Below are 21,031 nucleotides of genomic sequence, written 5' to 3'. Positions count from 1 at the left end.
AATACGGTAAAATAATTGAAAATTAATTTGCGTATATTTGAGAGAAAATTCTCATTACAAACTTCACAACCATGTACATGAACATATGTATTTCAATATCATATATCATTCATGTGTATTTCGAAGCATGAAAAGGTAACAACACTTTTACTATTACTATTTGAAATTTTTATTTCTCCGTTTTAGGCATCAAAGGAAAAATTTGACATTAAATTTCATATATCGAGCTCGAAATAATTTGTTTATATCGATCTTTTTGCTTTAAAAATTTGAATTTCAAAGTCAAGAATTTACACCGAAATTTATTTATATTATTGAGATTTGTGTATAAAATTCGTATTCAATATAAAAGCTAACAAGTACATAAATATCATTTAGGTTCGTTTTGTAGAGCACATTTCGTCAGTTCTTTTCTTTACTTTTAACTTACAGCTGAGCTCAAGTGTGTGTATTCATGGCTCTCTAAGAGAGTCACTCAATTGTTAATTCTGAAATTTCAATGCCCAGCAAAAACTAAACAACAATACTTTGTTGTAATATTTTCATTACTTAAGTTATATAAATTAAGCAAAATTGAAATGTTGCCCAAAAATTGTATTTAAATTTAAAACTTCTTGATTCTAGTTCTTTCACATATATGATACCATATGTCAGTCTATTTGATTTCCAATTTTCTCACATCATCACATTGCCATCTATAAGACAAAAGGGGCGTACAAGTACATCCATGGACACACCAATAGCACACTTTACTTTCACTTTCATATTGCTAAAAAAATTCTATTATCGTAAAAAAAAAACAAAAAAACTAATATCCTATATGGGTTTATAAAAAGCTACAATAACCTTAAAAACAATTATTAAAAATTCCATAAGATTGCTCATTTCGTTAGTAACTACATACATGCGTAGTAATTCATAGCCATAGATTCAAATGCAAATTACTCCGTTTTATTTTTCAGTGTATCCAAATACAGAAACCAATCCACATTATCATCTTTGAAGAATTGGCTCGACGCCATGCCATGAAAACGCGCTCCAGACCATGATACTTTCACTGCCGTACCTAATGGGTTTTTTGGTATACCAAGAACCTGCTAAATTGTCCAAAAAGTTGAACTTCATTGAATCGTCTTTCTGCAAGTTTTATTGACGCGTCCTTACCATCTTCGTCTTTTACTTGGATCTTAATTTCTACCGCTGACTTAAAATTATCGGCTTTGCTTTTCCGTACTATGGTTTTGTCAACACTAATATCGGTTTGGCCTTGTTATTCTTGGAATCATTTTGTTGACAATTTAAACGAAAAGTTATAAAAATATTTATAGTATGTATTGATTCCCACTGTTTTTTCTACAAGTTATCAACTTTTCTCTTTCAGATCGTACTGTAGAAATTATTAAACTAATTGTGTTGAGAATTTTAAAAAATCCAAAATACTATTCAGTTGATTTAAGTGTTAACATTTTATCCCTCGTAGAATGCACGATCGTGTCAAAGCGGTTGGGACAGTAAACTTTAACACGTACAACCTTGAACCCATTTTTCTCGAAACTGCATCTTTAAAATCGGCCGACGATTTTATTCGGAGACCATGGCACATTAATTTTATATAATAGAGTACTATGTACTATTTTTTTCCATTTAAGTTGTATAAAAAATAAAATTATGTGAACCTAACCACTTATAAAGATAAGTTCTTAAATTTGCCATTCTTTTTTAAAAAGGAGATGCCGATGATTGGCCCAGTAATCATTACTTTGTATCAACATGACTATGCAGAACATTTTTGTATAGCCAAATACTCGTATATATTTAGTAAAGTCTGAAAGGAAGAAATTTTGTTGATATAAAATAAAATTATTATTTTTTCTTTTACATTTTTTGGAGCCATTCTTTTTTTATTAAAAAACATTAATATTTTGAAATGATAAAAAAGAGTAGTGTGTAATTATTTGCCTCCGAAACTTATATTCGCACTGACGCCAACGTTCAGATATTTAGTTTTAATACATATATGTATAGGCTGTTAGGACCTTTATGAGACCCATTAAGTTTTCTCTCAATAACCCCGTCCTTCTGATAAAGCTTACGAGTATAAGTACAAAATTTTTATCCATGCAACCTCCAGCACATCGACCGATAGATGCAATTATTTTCCTATACAAAGCTTTACATTTCAATAGATGTTTTATAGTTTCATCTTCTTCTACCTTCTGACAGCTTCTACAATAGCCATTGTAAGATGTTCCCAGTATGCTAATAATATTAGCCTAATATGTCTGCCACTTAGACAGTGACCTATAAGACCTTCTTCTAACAGACTACTTAAGTCATTCCTTTTGAATTTTAATAGTCGACATGTGCGGCCTATATTCCATTCATAGCAATTTTCCCTATTTTTTAGTGGTGGACTTCAATGATATACAAGCATTTGTAATATGTTTGTGAATCTAGAAATAGTCCCTCTTGTTCGTAGTCTAAATATAAATCATCTGTTTCGCAGTTACAAGGAATATGTCCTGGAACCCATTACAGATTTATCGTGAAATATGATGCGATGATGTGATATCTGGCAACTAATTTTGCTGAAAAGACACCACCTTCAACTCGATTATCTAGTTTGGACCCAATCGTATCCACTTCACCCACTTCCCACTCTTCTCTGGAAGGGAAGACAATATTGATGAAAAAATTTAATTTTAATTCTATAAAAATTTCGCAAAACCATGGTATTGGTTAAAACATGAGCTTACTAACTATCTTTCTTTAAATCTTACCGCATAGTTGTTTTCAATTATTGGCCACCATACCAATATGCCTTAGGTTATAATCGGTCTTACAACTGCTGTGTAGAGACAGTGTGTGATACGAGACGTTAGTCTCCTCTTGGGCCTCACTATCGTTTACAGCTGCAAAGTGCTGTACCGGACTTCTAACGTCTATGTTGGGTTTCAGTGAAAGGCACTTGTCTAAAATTAGTCCCATGTAGCTTTCCTTATTATCATTTATTAATGACAGCATAACTTCTTTGGTTGCATTTTATTTATTAGTAAGATCCAGAGAAGTGGATATAACACGTCTTTCTTGAAGTTTATCTCTTTGGACAGATCTGCCTATCGTTGAAGCTCCCAACGTTGAAATTAATGACTTACCCATGAACATCAGTTCATTCAATTTCCCAAGAAATTCACAGATGCACAAATCTTAATATGCGCCTTATGCTAGATATTATTGAAAGCACCTTCAATGTCAAGGAAGACTGGACGCGTGTATTATTTTACCACCAGAGATTTTTTAATCTCTTCTACCACCTAGTTTTATGCTGTTTCCTTGGGTTTTTCTTTAGAATACGTATGCTGCGAAACTGCTCATATTTCTGGGATTAATTTGTTTCTTATATGCGTTTCGTAATATTCCTCTTTCCAATGTTTTTAAGAGGAATACGGAAAGGCTATTTGGATTGAAACCCTTTCAACTTCTATGAGAGTTTTTACCCGCCTTTGGTATAATTTACATATTACTTTGACTTTTCCCTATAATAAAGGAATATAGTTTAATAGCAACGCCTCTTTAAGAATAGTTATTAACCAGAGTTTTATGTAGCTTTGAGACTACTGTAGCTGGGCCAGGAATGAACCGACAGGTATGGGTGATTTGAAGAGGTTGAAACCACTTATTACTTAAGAAAATTTTTCTTACGCGGAAGAATGAGTACTTAACCTCAACCCTCAATGGCGCGAGTATAGCAAGTAAAACGTATTACCCCATATTGCCCTAAACGGCTACTGTCAAGAGAAGTACAGGTGTATTCCTATCTACATATATATTTACATTACATAGTTTATATGTATGTGGATATATTTATCATTTTGTTAACATTATATATTAATAATTTCTCTGTAATAAAAAGAGAAACCACAAACATAGTATCGATTCCTTAGTAACCATCGCCTTGGGAACTGATTTTTATTTACATTCCTTAAATAAGGGTGAAATCTACAGCTATTCAACAGCTACTAGTGCAAACCACTTAAGCATAACAGTAAACCATTCACAGTGAAGCATATCTCACAACTCGAAAACTATGTACATCCGCCTTTAGAAGCAAAGGCTTTGCGAAAGTTGTTATTATCTGCAGTTTTCAACGAAGCAATCACGAAGTTAACGATCTATCAACGCAGCCAGAGGATAAATGCACGGCGCTGTGAGCCCAAAAAAGAAAGTACGCCGAAATATCAGCCGAACTCACGTCGCAGTTCCAAGAAAGAAGCACTAAAAAAACTCGATGGCACAGAAAATGTGCTGAGCGAAAAAATGTTAAATGAAATAAAATTGGATCAGGAGCTGAATTTACTCCGTAAAATTTACGGTACCGCGCTTTCAGAACTCGAGTCTGACGCTACCAGTAAAGTGTTTGATGCGGATGATTTAGATGAAAGTCCTGTTCGATCAAACGACCAGTTGTACAGCGTAATCGAAGCACAAAAGCCAGACAAAAATGAAGTTGAGCAAGCGTTAGATCTGCTAAACACCAACAAAGAAGCATTCAAAGCGCTCAAAGTGCAATTAGCAGAGGAGCAGCAAACGGCGAAGAAGCGCATCGTAGAACAGGACGACTGCATTGCTACACTACGCCACAATCTGCGTAACGTACGTCTACTTAACGAATTGGAGCTGCGCTTGGTGCAACGCTGGGAGGAGAATCGCTACACGCAGGCGAGTATTGTCGGCGCTAATGAGGAACGCACATTGCAACAACAAATCGATGACTTACGCCGACGTATTGCGGGTGAAGAGTGCATCATTGTTCAAGTGGACAAGTTTAGTGTGAAACAATTTGCGGAGCTAAATGCGAAAATCGCCGCCTGGCAGCTAAAGTACGCGCGTGTAATGGAGATCAAATGCACAGAGACGCAGGCGAAAGAACGTCAAATACTGAAGTTGCAGAAGTCATGGGAGCGTCATCGGGAAACGTACGCAGAACGGCAGAAATTCGTACGCGATTATTTGGAGGAGAAGGAAGTGGAGCGGCAGTTGTACGAACAGCAGAACTACCGTGTGGAATGTGCAGTGCGACTTCAAGCTTGGTGGCGTGGGCTAATGGTTCGCCGTGGTCTAGGGCCGTTTAAAAAGAAGAGCAAAAAGGGCAAGAAGGGAAAGGGTAAAGCTAAGTGAACTGAAATATTTCAGTCGATTTGCTCTTAAATGAAAGTATATGACTTACATTAAATAAAATTAAATTTGAAAAAAAACGAAAGTTAAGCCGGCGTTATTGGGTGGGAATCATTTACAAACATCTTGTCATATACAACAAACTGAAAGGATAGTGTATAGTTAAAACGATGGTTACTTGCCTTGTGTCTTTTCAGACACTCTATTTACAAGTGGCACTACTTTCCTATCGGCGGGCCTATAGTCGGGTAATTTTCAGTATATTTCATCGTGTATGATTGGCGGATCAACTTTATCGTCTGTATCGATATTGAATGCTTAACTTTCACGATATCTAACTCGTTTATTCGTAATCGCGATATAATGTTAGTCGAAACCCAGCTTCACTGTTCAATCCTTTCAGTACATTGCTTCGATTCGTTAATTAATTCTCGCTAAGCCGGATATTTCTCATCATGTAGCGGCAAAGCAAAATTATCGCCCGCCTCCCCACTTAGGCACCAAACGGCTTATTAGTAATTTCACTACTCAGAAATATAATCCAGAAATTTGCCGTTTTATATCAGAGACAAAATTAAAGATTGTTTTAATTTTTGAATATACAATATAATAAATCATGCTAAGATACTACTGAAGTTAAAGAGTATAGCAATGAGTGCAGAATGAATTATTAATAAATCCAATCAGATTCGTAACTAAAAGTTCTAAATTTGAAGCGACGCGGCTTGATAGAGAACTTGAAATAGATGCTGCATTCAGCTCCATCTGTGATATTTTCGATTCATACATTCTGCGGTTTATCCTTTAAATTTTCCAAGATAAGATAATACAATCGTCGAAGATTTGAAGACGCGCTTTTCTAGAGAAGTATTGGATGGATTTCAACTGATTCCATTCAGAAAAGGTATGTGTTTTGAAAACCAAAGAAACGGAAAATATTTTCATTGACAGATAGATGCAAAAGCGTTTTGGATAATGACAACATCGTGCAACGTTTAAAGCGCAAAGGTGGGCTTGATAATTGGTAGGGCCATTAGAGGCAGAAGCAAAAGTCAAAAGACAACTAGTTACCGACTACTCCATTGGAAACATCGAAGAACCGCGATGTAGAACTATACCCCATAATTCATATTTTTCACGCATTTTTGCACACTTGCTGTGACGAATGCTAGCTATGAACGCTATTTTTCGACACTTTGCCGTATGAAAACGTGGCTGAGGACGAACATGCTTCAAGATAGATTGATTGGCTTGACGTTGCTGCACACGTATCATAACATTGAACTCACTGCAGAAAAATTTTTAAAAGATACTCAAAACTTGGCCCACATTTACTAATTTTACATTTCAAATAATGTGGCTGCTGCTTAAAGTCATATTTACTTTGTTGTAATTTACATTTCAGTGTTTTTTAATTTTCTCGCATTTTACTTTTTTTTAATGATGAATGTATATTAGATTGAAAATTCCCAAATCTTAAGAATATCGCTTATAAAAATATTAAATGTACATATTTTAATATATTTATATTATTTGATGTACTTCCAAAGGTTAATGTCCAATGCGTTGTGTTCTTACATTTCAATTGCTAAGTTCGATGGTAACTAATAAAATTTAACAAATGAATGTAGAGAGGGGAAGCAATTACAATCGTAATTCATGCACGATTGCATTACCCTTTTTTGCTACACCGTTCTCGCCACATTTTCTCTTGTGCGATCACGAAGGAGTAGATTATTTGCGCAACAAAACAAATGCACTCTCCACACTCGCACTACAAGAGCAACTGAACCCCTCCTAGTGTGGAGAGATTCAGTTTTGGTACTCAATGCAAATAAGTTCAATGTCAATTAGTATTTTCTTTTGTAGTCGGTCAGCGGTAAAATTTCGTGCCATTTCGCGGTCGTGAAAAATAATAGTAAACGCGTTAGTAAAATAAGTAAATAGCAATATTTGGTGTTTTGTAAATTTATAAAAGCAGTGCTTAGTGAAAATGAAGTAGAAATTAAAATTTTGTGAATGATGAAATGTGGTTGTGTAGTAGGTGTAAAGCGTAAATGTTTCAAAGTGAAGTGTGAGGTGCAATAATGAAATAAATGTCTGATTTCAATTTAAGTGTTCATTAAATGTATAAAAATTCATTAATTGAATAAATTATTAAAAAAATTAGTGCCGAAACATTTTTTGTAGCGTTCGTTCATTCGTATTTTTTTGTTCCTTGTTCGCCATTCGTTGATCTGTGTTAATTATGTTGGTCTCGAAACATTCTCTAAATACTCTCAACAGGTGAGTGGAGTTACAGGGTGTCCAGATACATATATACTTAAGTATTTTCTTTTTCATAAATTAATGATACAGGCATACCAAATTTCATGTGCCTTGGGTTCTACAATTTATTTTTTGAAAGGAAAGCTTATTTTTATTATAATATCCACATATTTAGTATGCGTTTTTATAGCATTAGGAAGCAATATAGTCTGTTAGAAATTAAATACCCAGATCTTTCCTTTCAATCACTTCTAATTTTTCTCTTTCACTTGAGAAATACATTTTTTATTTGTTATTCCATCAATTGAAATATGTTCATCTTTAAAAAGATTGCCCTTTCATATGTGTAAATCGATTGGCGTTCAGGGTCTTAAAATCTGATTTCTGACATAAGCGAAAAAACGAAAAAAATAGCTCCGTGATTATTACTTAAATATGTTTTTAAAGTATGTTCTCTAAAATATCAAATTTTAATCAGGCGCATAATTGTGATTATAAGTATGTAATACTTTACATAATCAAGTCATTTTGTGAATGAATATATATAATTCTAAAAATTTTCTATTACAGTTTAAGGTTTCATCTCAAATAACTTTTTAAATTGTCGACTTAGCAAAAAATCATATTGGATAATACTTGTGGATCGTTAAACATTTTACGAGAATAACTCTGCTCTTAAATTATGCACTGATTTCATACAAAATGTAAATGTTTGATAAATGCCACAAACACAAAAAAAAAATTATGCAAATTATTTAACTGCAAATAGATTTAAGCCATTGAAATAAAGCCGCGATTACTTAGCAACATATCTGCATTTTACCGCAACTGTCAACTGAAAGATGGCATGATTCATGGCAAGGGCATTAGTTGAAATTGATACGCCCTCTCAAGCGTTTGATTTGGATACTCTACAAGACAGCTTCAAAATGTTATCAATAACATATGAAGGTGGATTTGAGCCCATAAAATTTAAATATCACGTTTATAAATCTGCGTACATATATTTATATGTATGTAGATATATGAATGTGTATAAGTAGCTACATAAATCATTTCAATATGTCGAAATATTTATATATATTTGGGTTCTATTTTTAAGATAGATTATTCTTAACGAAACTTTTTTTTGGAGTTCAAATGTATCCTGCATCAAGTTGTATCCAAAAACAGTTGCTGGAAAAAGTATACGAACAAAAATGAGTTTTAAGTTTTTTCGTCTGTTTGTTTGAAGGTGTAGAATTTTCTAGCAGATAAGCTGTCAAACCAGCTGTAAGTGTCAGCATGAGGGTTTCAAATTTCAGTTGAACATACTGTGCTTATTACCAAACAAATTCTTACATAAGAACGGGATTAATAATCGCCTTAATCTATTTTCGAAACTAAGATGCTGACATATTAACCTACAGAGGTTTACATCATTGATGTGTTTATATTGTGAGTTGTTCTGACGAGTCTCTCCACGTTTCATTGTATCCAAAAAATACAAATTCAAGTGGTTTCCATACCGAAGGTATTATTTAAATAAACAAATATCTTTAATAACGTTATTTATTGAAATATATTATAAAAATATCCGAAAAATTTTTTTGAGTAAAGTATCAAGCCATAAAAACCTCTGCAACAGTTAACAGTCCCCTTAAAGCATACTAATACTTTTTCGTTTAACTGTATAAAAGTATATTCGTACATAATACCACCCACATAGTTATCAGTAACTTCAAAAAGTGCCAATAGAGCAACTCATATGCCCAATTTAAATTCAATTCAAAGTTGATTTATAACCTCACACCGCAACAGACAGCGATACCGTTACCAATATCACACCACAACTTAACCTCAATTCAATCCATGAAAAACGCATATGTCAATGCAATAAATCCAACAAAGAAGAAAAGAAGAAAGCTTAGCCACCTTTTTCTTTCGTTACACTTTCCCAAGCACAAACTTTTTCCTTATGGAACTTTCAACTTTATTATGTTGCCATGTACATATGTATGTATGTATATCCATACCGAAATATTCATATGTAATAATCATTCGTACTTATATATTTATTTTCAGAAGTGTGTGCGGCAAGCCCTCTTTTTTCTTTGGTATTATAAAGTATTGTAGGGATTTTACTTATGCAGAAATAGAAAAATAAATACTAACTTACATATATACTTACATACATAAATATACACATTCAAATATATAATCAAACATCTGTCATTTTATCGGCTAAAAGATTTTCTTTTGAACACAAATAGATTTGCAAAAGTTTTTCGTGCGATTATACCCACACACACACATTTGAATACGAATAAACGCATGTGTATTTTTTGTTGTTGCTAAAGCCGCTTGTTTTTTGATGGCATTGAAGTCGTACAAGCATGAAATATAATTTATGCAAAAATTGTCAAACCCATTTCATGTCGCCGAAATTAATTTGAGCGAACCGGAAGTTGCAAAATTCGCCATGAAATTGTTCAAACGGAAATCGGGCAACACTCATGTGTAAAAGAAATGATGAACATGAGAATGATGTAGGAAGCGACATAGTAAAACGCAATCAGATTTGGATAGGCTAATAGGCGGACAGTTAAAAATTAATGTTTCTGTACATGCATGCGCACTAAATATATTTAATATACATACATACATATGTACATGAATATGAACGTATTTTTGTAAGCCATTGAAGGTCCATAAAAAGCTTAAGGATTATGGTGATATTTTATACAGTTGAATCAATCCAATCGCTTTGAGATTTAAGACTGATACATATGTTTTCATAATTTTTGGTTTTTACATGCATACATATATATGTACATAAACATAAAATTTGTGGTTGTTATTATCAATTTTGTTGAACGAATTTTTGGCAGGCAAAATAACTTAGTTAAAGTAGAAGCGTAATTCTGTGGAAGCATAATTATGTGGAAAAACGTATGATACACTTGTATATTTATAAATATATGAAAGCGGTCGTAGGACCCATAAGAGGTGTTTGAAGACTACTACTACCATTAGAATGTTACCACTTCAATTCACTCTTCTTTCTTTTCAGTTCGGAGGGAGCAAGGTTATGAGTGCGCTCAAAAATAACATGAAGCTAAATTTTAATATTCTTTTAATTAAGCATGACTTTAAAAGTTTTTCCGGGGTTCTGGAACAATGTTCTGAAACAAACCTTGGTTCACTGTGCAAAAAAAAATACCTTCCTTACTTAGTAAGTATCTGATATCCTGTATTTACAGTTATTAAAGCAGGCACCGTTAATTTGACTCTTGCAGTCCCCAGACTTCGACCGGCAGTCATCCAAGTAGATTTCAGGTGATGAACCGAAACCAAAACATGGTAAGATACAAGATTTGGCTAACAAATTTATGAATTTATATTTTGGCATTTTCTAGAAAAAGGTAAACACAGACTTTTACCTGCTCTCAGGACTTAGGATAAAGTGGAATGCATAGCAATGAAGATATGATCATCTGAAACATATTTGGTAGTAACAAAAAAGTTTTGCTTTAAATTACTTGAGTGACAAAATTGATAAATTTGTAGAGTCATTCTCGATACTAACTAATCAGTCAAAATTTTTCTTCTAAAGACTTTGAGCCGCCATGTTGAAGTTAGGGTATTAAACGCGTTGAATATTGATTAAATACAAATTTTTGTGAATAATTTCATATTAAAGGGTGTTGTTTTAGACATATTGTTTCCAGGAAGAAAAAAAATGCAAATGCTAGTTATTTTTATAATTACATAATTTTCTTCCTACTTGCAAATGTTTGAATGTATACAAAAACAAGTAAGGAAGGGCTAAGTTCGGGTGTCACCGAACATTTTATACTCTCGCACGATAAAGTGATAATCGAGATTTCATTATCCGTCATTTACATATTTTTTTATTTTGCTGTAAAATTAATTAGAATTAAATTCTGAGAGATTTACCGATATTTTCGGTGAAAAATTAGGTTAGGTTAGGTTGGGCACTGAGTTATTCGTGTTCGATATCAGGGACCTTGAAAAGTTATAGTCCGATCACAACAATTTTTCCACAAGGGATACCTCAGCTCACATACCGTATTTGAGTAAAGTTTTATTCCGCTATGATCATTGGTTTCTAATGTATATATTATACAGAGAAGGCATCAGATGGAATTCAAAATAGCGTTATATTGGAAGAAGGCGTGGTTGAGAACCGATTTCGCCCATATTTCGTACATGTCATCACGGTGTAAAGAAAATATTATATACCGAATTTCATTGAAATCGGTCTAGTAGTTCCTGAGTTATGGTTTTTGGTCCATAAGTGGGCGACGCCACGCCCATTTTTAATTTTTAAAAAAAGCCTGGGTGCAGCTTCCTTCTGCCATTCTTTCCGTAAAATTTTGTGTTTCTGACGTTTTTTGTTAGTCGGTTAATGCACTTTTAGTGATTTTCAACATAACCTTTGTATGGGAGGTGGGCGTGGTTATTATCCGATTTCTTCCATTTTTGAACTGTATATGAAAATGTCTGAAAGAAACGACCCTGTAGAGTTTGGTTGACATAGCTATAGTAGTTTCCGAGATATGTACAAAAAACTTAGTAGGGGGCGGGGCCACGCCCACTTTTCCAAAAAAATTACTTCCAAATATGCTCCTCCCTAATGCGATCCTTTGTGCCAAATTTCACTTTAATATCTTCATTTATGGCTTAGTTATGACACTTTATAGGTTTTCGGTTTCCGCCATTTTGTGGGCGTGGCAGTGGACCGATTTTGCCCATCTTCGAACTTGACCTTCTTATGGAGCCAAGAAATACGTGTACCAAGTTTCATCATGATATCTCAATTTTTACTCAAGTTACAGCTTGCACAGACGGACGGACAGACGGACGGACAGACGGACGGACGGACAGACAGACATCCGGATTTCACCTCTACTCGTCACCCTGATCACTTTGGTATATATAACCCTATATCTGACTCTTTTAGTTTTAGGACTTACAAACAACCGTTATGTGAACAAAACTATAATACTCTCTTTAGCAACTTTGTTGCGAGAGTATAAAAATTGCACTCTTATAAATGTTGAATATAAATTTTTGATGTAATGACCCATAACCATTATTTAAGAATGAATAATATTCAATGAAATAACAAGTGGTAACACCGCTGCTAATTCATAAAAATCACAAAGGCACGAATATTTAAGGGGAAGCAAGAATTACAGCAATTTACGTAGCGAGTGCATTACCCCTTCCTTAAGCTGCACATTGCCATCGCAAAGGAGAATATGCACAGCAGTTGCCTTCTCCACATTCACACACCGAACATAAAATACTAACAACAGCATCACCTCAGTGTGGGGAACTCTCCACACTCAATGCATACATATTGGCACATTGTCAATTGGAATTTTCGTTTGCGGTCGCTCAACGGTGGCATTGTGTGTCGGTCTCGCGCTGCGGGAAAAATAATTCTAAACGCGTTGTAAAAATTTTAATTAAAGTGTTTTAAATAATATTTTTCTTTATTAATTCAGTGCAAAATCGTAGAAGTGTTAGTGAAAATTGGTTAGTGGTTCAATATTGTGCATTCATGAATAAGCGAGAGCAAAAATTTCAAGTGTAAAGCACCGCTAAAAGTGAATGTGAAATAAAATAACGGGTGATTTTTTGAGGTTAGGATTTTCATGCATTAGTATTTGACAGATCACGTGGGATTTCAGACATGGTGTCAAAGAGAAAGATGCTCAGTATGCTTTGACATTTCATCATGAATAGACTTACTAACGAGCAACGCTTGCAAATCATTGAATTTTATTACCAAAATCAGTGTTCGGTTCGAAATGTGTTTCGCGCTTTAATTTTGTTCAGCGATGAGGCTCATTTCTGGTTGAATGGCTACGTAAATAAGCAAAATTGCCGCATTTGGGGTGAAGAGCAACCAGAAGCCGTTCAAGAACTGCCCATGCATCCCGAAAAATGCACTGTTTGGTGTGGTTTGTACGCTGGTGGAATCATTGGACCGTATTTTTTCAAAGATGCTGTTGGACGCAACGTTACGGTGAATGGCGATCGCTATCGTTCGATGCTAACAAACTTTTGTTGCCAAAAATGGAAGAACTGAACTTGGTTGACATGTGGTTTCAACAAGATGGCGCTACATGCCACACAGCTCGCGATTCTATGGCCATTTTGAGGGAAAACTTCGGACAACAATTCATCTCAAGAAATGGACCCGTAAGTTGGCCACCAAGATCATGCGATTTAACGCCTTTAGACTATTTTTTGTGGGGCTACGTCAAGTCTAAAGTCTACAGAAATAAGCCAGCAACTATTCCAGCTTTGGAAGACAACATTTCCGAAGAAATTCGGGCTATTCCGGCCGAAATGCTCGAAAAAGTTGCCCAAAATTGGACTTTCCGAATGGACCACCTAAGACGCAGCCGCGGTCAACATTTAAATGAAATTATCTTCAAAAAGTAAATGTCATGAACCAATCTAACGTTTCAAATAAAGAACCGATGAGATTTTGCAAATTTTATGCGTTTTTTTTTTTTAAAAAAGTTATCAAGCTCTTAAAAAATCACCCTTTATTTTCGCTCAGTTGAAATGGCGCATAATTTTCACCTCAGTTATAATATAGTGTATTGAAAAAAAGTGATTAAAAAGGCAATTTAATAAAAAATATATAATATTAAACATGGAAATAATTCGAGAAAATTAATTTAGCTTATTTAATTCGTCGAGTGTGTGCAGATCGTTCGTTCGTTTTTTCGTTGTTCGTATACGTCGCTCATGCAGCAACAAGTATTGCAATGTAAACTTTTATCAATGCAAGAGAGTAAACAGCATTCGTCGGTGAGTTACAGGGTGCCTATGTACATACATGCAGCATTTAATGTTATCAAATTTAATTTTTTAAATTTAATTAATTTAAATTTAATTAAATAAAATTAATTAATTTAATTTATTTTTTTATTTAATGCAATCATTTTTATTGGTTTTATTTTTTAATTTTTGTTTCTTATTTTAATTTTGTATATTTTTTCTTTTATATGCTGAATTGTGTTGCAAGAGTATAAATTGTTCGGTTGCACTCGAACTTAGCCCTTCTTAATTGTTTAAAAATATTTTTTTATAATCTTTTAATTAGGTGAAGTCTTTAGAAATAAAAACACACCTACTAATAAGAATGAAGTACAAGCCACGGAGACCGTCGACTCCGATATAATAGTATAAAAGTACAAAGTTTATATTTTATTATAAAAGTTACATTCTATTAGAAAAAATTATATATTAACTATCAGATTGTGTATTTAACAATGTTTGGTTTTTACTAGAATTAAGATGCTTTTGCTTAATACTCTCCACTACTGGACAGGTATTGAATTTATATTATATGAATAATATGGTGGACCAGAATGGGCATTATGATGTAGGATTGCCGTTGACAAGGTTTTGGTGAGTTATTTGCCTATGTCCGATCCTTAAACGTGCAAAATTGGTGCTTGCTGCCACGAGATATTGTTGGGGTAGCATATCTTTTCACGTGTTGTTAAAGTTTGAGTATTTGTGTTTAGATTTCTTGCAGTCTGCAACTATCTTTTGATAAAAAGTCGCCTTAACATTTTTCTGAGGTCATTTTTTGGTCTTAAACCTGGTTAAGCAACGTGGAGACAAATTCGAAGAATATTGGCACGTTGTTGGCATATTCGTTCCAAGGAATGCCAACTTGACCTGAGACCCACAAAAGAGCTATTTTTCTTTTATGTGTAATGCAAACATCTCGAATTTTTGAAATTACTATGGAACTATTTCATATGTTGGCGTTCAAGCAAGAGTCTGAGCAAATAAGAAATTTTCTTTTTTCTATTATGGCGTATTTTAGCGTCATATAAATGGCTTATGGGGTTTGGTTATTGAAATGACTCTTGAAGTTTTCCAATAATGAGTATAGTAGCCTTTCGCAAAGATACTGTTATAGAGGGACAGTGTTTTTTTGAGGTTGATGAAGGGGAAATTTGCAAAGTGATTCTTTCTCTTGGCCGTCCTTTTTAAATAAATTAGTTTTATTTATTTTGGTTAATTATATTTGTATCGATGATAGAATTTTTTAGAGTTTTCCAATATTCAAGTTTTTAGGTGCGAAGATCGAAGCTCATTTTTCCACCAGATGGGGGAGGTTTTGGAAACTTTTCTTTTGCTTTGGGGAATTGAGCTGTTTGCTGCAGAATATACAGCTTTTGTAATAAGAGAGGTTTCTTGATTTATATTGCCTGTTGATGAGTTATTCACACTTTTTAATTTTACATTTTTGCTTGAAATTTGTGCCACTTTGGGGACACTTAAATTGGGGAAGGTGAGCATATTTTGTAGGATGTATGTCGGTACCCATATTGATTGAAATTGATAAGTTTAAGTTCTGGAAAAGGGCTTCGCACCGATTCTGGGAGACTGTTCGGCAGAAAAAAGAGAGAGGTCTACAATGCTGAACGTTAACGGGATGAGAAGTGAATGGGAGCGCCATAATTAAGTAAAGTCAATTGGTGGTTTGTTATAAGGTTTTCAATTATTATGCGCCTTGAATTTGATTTGGGAGAGCCCCAATAGGGGTTTCAAGCATTGAAGTCGTCAATCCATAAGAAAATAAAACACAAATAAAAAAAATTTATTGCTTAATTTGCAATGTTTTTTAACACTGGCGACTTTTATGTAATTTAATCTAAATTGTGTTCGTATGGGGAGCATTCAAAATTTTTTGGATAATTAAATTACTAAATTATCAATAGATAAGTCTGTTAAATAGTTTTTTATTTTCAAGACATTTATGTAGGTTCTCAAAGCCATTATCTTGCACTCATACAAGTATGAGGTCTGTAAGAATGCCAAAAGCCTCTTGCTGGTCAAAATATTAAAGTTGATCACGAAAGACTTTTGATGGTTGATAGCATGCTTATAGAATTATGGATGTGACATGTTGATAATTCTATTATTCGTCAAGGTTACTCATTCAAGAAGTTGTGAAAATATATTTACTTTATTTTCTAAAACAACGAATGAGGAATCAAAGCTCCACACTTCATGCAGCCATCTGCCACATTGCAACAGAAACCAAAAGTATTTCGAGAATATTTCTGACTCTACAACAAACAATAACAAAATAAGGTGTACGTACCTACACTAATAAAAACAACGCTAATGAATATGAGCATTAACAAAATTGGCGCGGAAAACTTTGCAGTAACTTCTGCTATGCAGATTAAAAGGTGAAGCAGTGTAAATATATGATGCCGTTATAAACCTGCCGGCAAGCGCCCATAAACACGTGATAACGCGTGAATATGCACGTCGTAATTAATGCAAATGAGTTGAGAGAGTTTTCCCATAATTTTCGGTGTCTTAATGTGCAACGGTTGTTATTGTTTCATGAAATTTACTTTTTGAATATAGTTTTCCCATTTAAATTTTGACCGTCTCTGTGTCTTAGGTGTTATTCGGAAAAACTTTGGGCGAATATTACTATATTTTATCATAAAAATCACTAATTTCTTAGGACATGTACTCGTATACAATATCTGAAATAGCTTCAAAGACTTATAATATATTTTTCTCGTGAAGGTATTTTAAGAAAAGTTGATAATATATTTCGTGGTCACATGAAATATGTATTTCTGCAAAGGCTTTATATAGATATATATTCTTCGTGGACTAAGTGACGGGTCCATTTCAAGAGATAAAGTGTTTTCGGAAATAATTAATTCATTGGTTATACTAATGTATCTCATTAGAAAGAAAGATTTTTTAATACATATCATCTAAGTTAAAATTTCTTTAAAAGCCTTACTTAAAAAAAAGCCGAATGTCTTTATAGCAAACGATAGCAATTTGCCCTTCACAAATTGTTATGTCCAAATGTTTCTATAGCTCCTGGTCATTTAAGAAGATATATACCAAACCAAAAAATGCGCAATTCTTCGGGAAAAATGGGTTAGAGAAACATTACTACCTCGCCGGGTGAGTACGACTTCTGGTTGCACAATAGGCATTTTGTAGAGTGAACAATTTTGACGAAATATGCGAGCGATGCCATAAAAAACTAGATCTGTAGGAATTTAAAGATTAAAAAACTCAAAGATTATAGGTATTTTGTATTTTCATGGAAAAAAAAATTTTTTACAGGTCTTGGGTCCAGTTCTAATGTTAACATTTAAGGGCTAAAATTTTCAGGGAAATTTTTTAGGGACGTTTAAGAGAAAATTTCGTGACGGTAAATTAAGAGTTAGAAAAAAAACCCTAAATATATACTGTATGTATATATGTATATCTTAATATATAAAAATCAATCACGTGTCACATTGTTTGTTTGCGATGGACTCTTAAACAAAACTACTGCAACGATTTTAATGAATTTTTAACACTTGTTGTGCAGTTTGGTCCAACTTGAAAGATAGGATAGTTTATAACTCCTTATAGTCGCATTATTTATTTATTGCAAAATATTTGTTTATTATTAGCAAAGAGCCTATCCACCAGTTGGTGGCGCTAAGAGCGTATTGAGTGCGGCATGTTAACTGTCAGATGGCGCTACAAAACATTAAAAACATTAAATGAAATGCGTTGTTGAATTTTATATTATTTGTGGTAAAGTTTATAGAGTCTATGACTTCCAACAATTGTGAGAAATATGCGTCTAAAGTCAAAGCGATGCCATAAAATAACTCAGATCTGTAGGAATTTAAAGATAAAAACTCAAGATTTTCTATGGAAATTTTTTACAGGTCTTGGTCCAGTTCTTAATGTTAAAATTTTCAGGGAATTTTTTTAGGGATGTTTAAGGAAATTTCGTGACGGAAATTAAGAGTTAGAAAAAAAACCCTAATATATATTGTATGTATATATGTATATATATATATAAATGTGTGAGTTTGTAGTGCATATAACCTTGTTAGATTCACATGATCGTTTTCTTGGTTTTATTGGTTATAATAAAAATATCATTCGCCGAATTAAGCTAAATACGCTAACGGTGTTAGCCCACACAACAGATGCATCAGTTACCATAGCTACTTCACTGTTTATGCGTTCCTTTGCTATTTCCTACATGTGCGTGTGTATTTAGTTAATACTTTTGCCTCCTCCTCCACTTCGTCAGGTGCACGCTTTCATCATTACCACGAAACTGATGCATGTAATTCAATTTCCATGAAAGGGTTTTGTGGTTCAGTAATAATATTTATTATATATTTCATATTTCACTTTACTGCGTGCTTATACGAGTGCAAGGTACTTTTAAGAGTAACAGTATGCACACATACCTGCATACATACTTACATGCATTTTTATGAACGCGCATAAACGCACCTGCAGATATTTTGTATTTTCGGTTTAAATATTTGCACGCACATGATTTTCATATTTTATTTATCTTCCGTACGAGATATGGCCAAAGTTTGACAAAAATTATTAAAAGCGGATATTAAGTATTTCCTGCGCATTAACGGTTTTCATTTCATGTAGCGGCATAAACATTTTTACAGTTATTCAGCCATACAACGTCAATGAAATTACATCGTGTTCGTGGGTTTTTGCCAAATTTACTGTTGCGAGTTATGTACATATATTTTACAGTTTTATAGAAGTGAAGTTCATAAAGGCTTTAAATAATAATTCCTATTTGCTTAATACTTCTTTAGTAAAAATTTGAATTCTGAGAAATGAAGTTTTAAAATTTTAATAAATTTTTACTATTAACGCGGCTTATTTATACCTCGTCATATTAATCGAAAAAATCTCAACTTATATGGTGGACAAAACATATGAATTTGTCGATATCGTCATGCCCACCATAAAATACCCTTTATAAAACATTTTTATACTCTTGTACCATGTTTATACAGATTATAATAGTTTTGTTCATCTAATGTATGTATGTATCACCTAAAACTGAGCGAAATGGATAAAAGGTTGTACACGTAGGGTCCAGCACTCGAAGTGTAATCAACTTCACACCTTTCGCGCAGCTGTCGCACAGGAATCAGCTGTTTACAAATTTGCTGAATGAAAGTTTGGAGTATTATTCACAAGTGTACAATAGCGTTTTGCCAAAAGTGAACGCAAAAGAAGTGATCAGCGATGGACTTCAAACGTTATAATGTGATTGCTTTATATTTATTTGTTCGTGAGCTCAAACACCTTAATGTGAATAAAGTTTTTGTTTATCGCACCATCACTCGTTACAATGATACTGGTAACATCGCAAAACGCCATGGTGGTGCCAATAAAGAGACTGCAACGTCACGTCAGATGGTTCGGAAATTGAAGAAGCGACTTGAGCGACGAAGTGCCAATCAAATGGAATCAAAGAACTGAAAATATCCGACCGCAGCATCCGACGCATATTGAAAAATGAGCTCAAGGTCAAGCCTTAAAAGCTCCAAAAGGCCCATGATCTCACACCAAAAGCGGTCAAATTCTGAACATTGTGTTTTCTGACGAAAAAATCTTTCCAATTGAGCAATTCGTAAACTCTCAAAACGATAGGGTTTATTTGATCGACCGTTCATACGAAAATCTAAGTCGTCGATTGGTCACCAGGAGGCAGCACCCGCCACAAATAATAGTTTGGGCCGCTGTCACCGCAGATGGGCGCTCTCCAATTGTTTTCATCGAGCCTGGCGTCAAAGTAAATGCGACATATTATCGAGAAAGGCTGCTTTGAAGCCGTGGGCAAACAAACATTTCGGTCGCAAACCATGGACGTTTCAACAAGACTCAGCACCGTCTCACAAAGCGCGAGTGAACCAAGAATGGCTGAAAAACAACGTACCGAACTTCATTACGATTACACAATGGCTCTCGAATTCACCAGATGCGAATCCATTTGATTACTCTCTCTGCGAAATTTTGGAGAGTAAGGTCCGAAGTAAAAAAAATACACCAGTCTCGAGATGCTGAAGAAAGCCGTTGTCCGTGAGTATGCCAAAATACCGGCAAGCCACATTCGGGCAGCTTGCGATTCATTTTTTGACCGTCTCAAGGCTATAGTTAAGGCAAAAGGTGGTCATATCGAGCAAAAGTAAATTGGTCCTGAATTTATGATTATTTTCATACATTTTGTACTTTAAAATAAATAAAAATAATTTTCCAAATCGAATTTAAGGAATTTTTAATTGGTTACACTTTGAGTGCCGGATCATGTATATAAATGATTAGGATGACTAGACGAGTTGAAATCCGGATGACTTCTTGTCTGTCCGTCTTTCCGTCCGTCTGTGCAAGCTGAAACTAAAGATATCTTGAAACTTGGTACAGGTATTTTTTGACAAAATGAAAGCAAAGTTCGTAGATTGGCGGATCCGACCAATCCCACGTCCACAAAACTAAAATGTATCAAGTTCCATAACTAAGCACTAATTTGACACATGTGATAGCAAGGGGCACCTGCCGCCGTATAAATTTAATGTACATATTTCTTAAACCACTGAAGATACAACAACCAAGTTCGCCCAGTTCAAAATTTTAAGAACTCCGATTGACTGTGTAAAAATGGATGAAATCGGATTTTAACCCCGCCCGACCGATTTCAACCAAATAAGGTACATGAGATGAC

General features: G+C 34.1%; 1 protein-coding gene and 1 long non-coding RNA gene across 2 annotated transcripts in view; both read left to right on the top strand.

The window, feature by feature from the left end:
• The window catches only part of LOC105227644 (dynein regulatory complex protein 9), a 43,071-nt gene extending 37,893 nt beyond the window's left edge, over positions 1-5,178 (top strand). Inside the window, exon 2 of the mRNA XM_049455752.1 lies at positions 4,024-5,178. Within this exon, the coding sequence (XP_049311709.1) occupies positions 4,024-5,178 (1,155 nt within the window). The remainder of the gene's footprint in view (positions 1-4,023) is intronic.
• Positions 5,179-14,019: 8,841 nt separating this feature from the next.
• Positions 14,020-21,031, top strand: part of LOC125778534 (uncharacterized) — a 142,871-nt gene continuing 135,859 nt past the window's right edge. The window contains exon 1 of the long non-coding RNA XR_007422773.1: positions 14,020-14,280. This is a non-coding gene — a long non-coding RNA (uncharacterized LOC125778534). The remainder of the gene's footprint in view (positions 14,281-21,031) is intronic.

Source organism: Bactrocera dorsalis, chromosome 4 (assembly GCF_023373825.1).
Source record: "Bactrocera dorsalis isolate Fly_Bdor chromosome 4, ASM2337382v1, whole genome shotgun sequence".
Lineage (NCBI taxonomy): Eukaryota > Metazoa > Arthropoda > Insecta > Diptera > Tephritidae > Bactrocera > Bactrocera dorsalis.
Note: the sequence above shows the minus strand (reverse complement) of the source record. Positions and strands in the feature narration are given on the sequence as shown.